The sequence below is a fragment of the Cygnus atratus genome, chromosome 10 (assembly GCF_013377495.2).
Source record: "Cygnus atratus isolate AKBS03 ecotype Queensland, Australia chromosome 10, CAtr_DNAZoo_HiC_assembly, whole genome shotgun sequence".
NCBI classification, from domain to species: Eukaryota; Metazoa; Chordata; class Aves; order Anseriformes; family Anatidae; genus Cygnus; species Cygnus atratus.
In genome coordinates, this window is record NC_066371.1 from 7,540,848 (window position 1) to 7,545,403 (window position 4,556).

At 47.6% G+C, this 4,556-nt stretch overlaps 1 protein-coding gene across 1 annotated transcript; it reads right to left on the reverse strand.

Annotated features, from left to right (window-relative positions):
- Positions 1 to 2,194: 2,194 nt before the first annotated feature.
- SNTN (sentan, cilia apical structure protein) lies at positions 2,195 to 4,556 on the reverse strand. The gene is made up of 4 exons (XM_035546955.1): positions 4,456 to 4,556; positions 3,918 to 3,952; positions 3,151 to 3,290; positions 2,195 to 2,353 (listed from the first exon to the last, which is right to left on the reverse strand). Exons 1-4 carry the CDS (start codon positions 4,554 to 4,556, stop codon positions 2,195 to 2,197), a joined length of 435 nt encoding a protein of 144 aa, XP_035402848.1.

The following is a 4,556-nucleotide window of genomic DNA, read 5'->3' on the forward strand; positions in this document are numbered from 1 at the left end:
TCCCCAAGGATGAAGCCAGACATGCTGTCTACGCCAGATCAGCTTCAAAGCCGTCAGCTGAGAGTGCTCGGGGCAGCCACAAATAGTCTGAGCTGATAAAAGAGCACCTTCCACAGCCGAGTTGCAAACTTCTGCCTACTCCTACCTATAAGAAGGTGCTGGGGCTCTTCCGAGTGCACTCCCCTGCTTTTGAGCATCAGGCAGGACTGTCAAGGGCAGGTATCCAAGGACTGGCACACAGTTCCAGTTCTGCTACATGCACTGAACACTCGCTGGTTTCTCTGCACCTCTGGTTCTTTCCCTACCATTCCAATATCTATGCTGTTGAGGAATTACTTCTTACTCTGGATTTTTGCTGTGCTGTGCACAATAGGCTTTTGATGGAAGCCAGGCACTCTGGATGCTAGTGCACAACAGGGACTGCATTAGAATACGACGGGTTTGCACGTGGTAAGACGACTGAGTGAATTGATCTGACAAAAGGCTCTTAAGTCATTAATTCAAGTCACGCAAGATTAAGAAATGTTTCAGCAATAACAGAAACTGTGTTAGGACCTTAGCGATTTCAAAGAACACTTTCTTAATTGGCTTCACAATATTGTTCCTTTTGCCTTTTTGTTGTAACAGAGGGATATTAATAAATTCATGTTTTCAAAGTCATCAGTGGCTCTCAAACAAGCTTTTCAGGGCTATGCCACGATTTCTTTACTTTGGTAATGGGAAAAGCCTTCTAGGGACTCTTGCATTCAATCTGCCTTTCTACCCTGGAGAAGGAGCATCTGCTTTTTCCATAAGCTTTCACAGAAAAAGCAAGGGGCTGGGGGAAGAGACTGGGGACACATTAACTGTACAAAGCTGCGATGCCCACATGGATGAAGCTACCAGAATTAGGCCTCGCTTTGATCTGTGAATATTTAGCCTCCAGGTCAGGCCAGGCCCTTGCCCCGGGACCAGCCCCCCAAGCAGCCCCTTCCCTGCTGAGCTCCATCCCCAAACCCATTCACATTACTTCTTTCAGCTCCATTACAGGCTGCAGAAAGACACACACCTGTCCTCTCTAAACAGCTGGCTAACGTCCTCCTGCCACAGCTTGACCAAAATCCAATGCAAAGCATCCTCTTCGTTTCTGGAAGCACTAAGAACCTTTTCATGCCAAGGAGTTAAATCTGGTTACACAGCTGACGTTAATTTCCCTCTTTTAGCACCAAAGGTTTTCATCCCATCCTGTTTTATATATATTTTTATGTACCAAAGCTAAATCACTGTCACCTTTTCAAGCAAGGGAGAGGAGAAAAGGAAAGGGGTTGCACTGTTTTGCTGGTTCGCCCAGAGGCCTGCTAAATTCTTACCAAGGATGCTCTGTTACTGGGGTGTGAGAACGCTTTTTGTGCCCCAGAGGACTATTACGGAGGGCTAAATGCTGGCTGTGAGCCAGGACCTTACAGGAAGGAATCAAAACAAACATGAGAACGATGAGCATTTAGCACCAAGGCCCTGGCCCTAACCACGCAAGGTGGTAGATATCACCCAGTTCCAACACCTGCACTTCATCAGCTGCCCTTTTCCCACTCCCCTAGTCCTGACCATCCCTGAGCTTATCTGCTCTCTCCTCTTCACATTTTCAGGAAATAACAGGCCCAGCTGACTGACACGTTGAACTAAGTCACCCCTCTGGTCACACGGGCACACCTCTGCCAAAAGACACATTGCAAAGGCTGGACTTGGAAATTCCTTCCGCAGTGATCGCTCATTGAACGGGCCAGCTGGAGGAGGAAATAAAAATAAATAAATAAAGCTCCATCCAGAAGGCTTAGCCTTAAGGTGAAAAGCACGTGGATTAACTCAGTTCTTACTGAAGGCTGCAGCAGATTGCCCCACGGGTGGCAGTGGCAAACCCCACCACGGGTGCTGCTCCATGGACCTCCCTGGGGGCTGCAGGGCAAGAGTCGACCCCGGGCTCAGCCCTCGGCACAGACACGAAGCCCTCGGCCCTATTTCACAGCCGTTCCTGCCAGGACACTGCCCACAGACACTTTCTCTTCACAGAAGCGAGGTCAGGCAGGTTTGGACAAGGCTTTATTCCATTTGAAAGGGAACAGCAGAGGGGATTCAGGCACGCGGTGTTATCTCTGTGCGTGTTTCACTCCCACTTTCCTTGTAAAGTGCAAAACTATTTCTTCCTTTAAAGCACCGGTCATTTGGTGGTTTTCATGTTTTTGATCTCCTGCAGCAGGTCAGACATTAGAGTGAGACTGACCAGCAAGATCATGAAATCTTCAAAGTCAATTTTGTTCTCTGTCTCCTCATCCAGGGCAGAAATTACTTCCTGGTATTTTGGTTTATTTTCTTGGCCCTATGGAGAATTTTAAATGGAGAAAAAAGAAAAAAGAAAAAAAAAGCATTAAGTTCCTTTTTTATTGTATTATCTGTAAAGAAAAAAAAAAGCATAATTTTTCGTTTCCTATATTTCTATTCAGAATTTTATGTTCACATGCATATTAGTTTTTCTAAACTTATCCCAAGAAACTCAAACAGAAATATTATTGACAACCAGTCCCCAAAGTTTCCTGGATGCAGAATATATCTTTGAGAAGATACCTAACCACGACTGAAAATCTGGCAGTGATGAGTGCAGCTGGTAATTGCAGCATTTCTACCACTTGATAAAACTCCTGTTCTTTTTGGTTTAGAAAGAGAGAAAAAAAATGCAAGAAGTTTGCAGCCACCAGTACTTATGTAGCTGGTTTTCCACCGCAGCTTGCTGCCGGTTTTACTGGAGGGTGGGCGATGGATGGTGAGGTGCACATGGCTCCATAGCACGGGGCCAGCGCTCTGGCAAACTCCATCCCTAATTAAATGCAATGGGTTTCTTACCGCATAAACACACAAATACCTGTCATTATATGAGTTTTTTTTGTTGTTGTTCATTTGTTTGTTTGCAATTGCCCTACTTTATCAGCAACAATACAAACAGGCACGTCAACAGTGGCTTATTGCTGATGCTCCTCCTTTAGCCCCACACCAGACTCAGGCTCAGCACAAAGCAACTAATCCAAAGGTGTTTTTCCCAAGCCACCAGCTCCTCACCTAGGATCACCCCGTGGATGGATGTGCACACAGCCCGAGATGCCCACTCGCCCAAACTCTCACCTGTATGAAACTCAAAAACTGGGTCTGCAGCAGGTTTTTGGTTTCAGCTTTGCTGAGTTTGCCCTCGGGGTCAGCAGCGTTGTTATACACCAGCGCAGCAGTAGCAACGGCTTTTTCAAGGTCTGAGCCTTTTTCTAGAGCTAGGGGGAAAAATGTTGCCAGCCTATCAGGAAAAGCAGCGTTTGAGGTATAATTGAAAGGACTGTGTCAGAAACATCCTGAGTGGGTGGAAATCAGTGTAGTTCCATTAAAGTTAATAAGCCTGAAACTGTTTGCACCCACAGAGGACCTGGCCTAGATTTTATTTGGAGTGGGCCAGCAACACACCTCCTGTCCCGTGGAAACACACCCGAAGGCAGGTTTCACATAGCTGGGGTGGGCACCAGCAGGGATGTAGGGTTGTGGGTGAGACCTGCCCGGCTGTCCCCTCCTGGGGACCTGCTGTGCCATGGGGACAGGCCACTCCAGACATCTCTTGGGTGCATGGGGACTCCCAGGGCCCTCTAGCAGGGGAAATGCGGCCCAACAGACGTGCCCATGTCTGAATATCAGCGACAGAGCTGCATGCTAGTGTTGCCACGTATTCAGGATTCTGGCTAAAACATTTGGCTGGGTTTATCCCCTCACTCCTAAACCACATCCTAAAGACCATACGTTCCCAGCAGGTACCAGAGGTGGTTTGGGCTGTGATTTTAAGGGAAAGGCAAGCAGAAGAGGAGACATGGATGAACGCTGGGGCATCCAGGGGCAGTGAAGGGTCCCCTTACCTTTTATTGATGCCAGCTGCTTGGCTATAGGTATGCTGGTAGGGAGAGAGAAAGGACACACAGTTATCACCTGGTGAATTGAGCATGCATATGGTTTCTCCATAATAAGCTTTCTCCCTTTCATTTTATTTAATCCCCCAGAAACCTGGGGCTTCCCAAAGGAGACTATCTTTCCTTCGCAGCAGGAAGATCAACATCCCTCACAAGTGGCACACAGCATCACACACCTCCCAGTTCTTAACCTAAGCAAGTAGCCTGGAGTTTTTATTAAAGATGATAAATAACTTGATCACTGGAGAGAGGCACTGCAGCCTGTGGTAGGTCTCTTCCTGGAGCTCTTTCATGTTCTGAAGAAGTTTCTCGGTTTTGAGCCCATCCCCAGGGAGGCACAGAGGGCTTTGCCATTCCCTGCCCAGTGGTCCTCCCACTTGGGAGCAGACACCAATAATAAATTTAACATTTTTGCAGATAAATAGATCCAGACAAAGCCTTTCACGAACAAATCACCAGAGACGCAAAGAGCAGAGCAGTCACTTACCGCTTGGGCATCCCCGCTGCGGCTGGAGGGCTCTTCTGGGGGGAAGCAGGACTGACGGAGTAGTGCTTTGTGCTGGGGACGCTGGCCTTGCAGCCACACAT

Coding starts and splice junctions, on each gene's coding strand:
- SNTN (XM_035546955.1), bottom strand. CDS start 4,556: ATGTGTGGCTGCAAGGCCAGCGTCCCCAGCACAAAGCACTACTCCGTC. Junction 3,953..4,455: donor GCAGCGGGGATGCCCAAGCG/GTAAGTGACTGC, acceptor TCTCCCTACCAG/CATACCTATAGCCAAGCAGC. Junction 3,291..3,917: donor GCAGCTGGCATCAATAAAAG/GTAAGGGGACCC, acceptor TTTTCCCCCTAG/CTCTAGAAAAAGGCTCAGAC.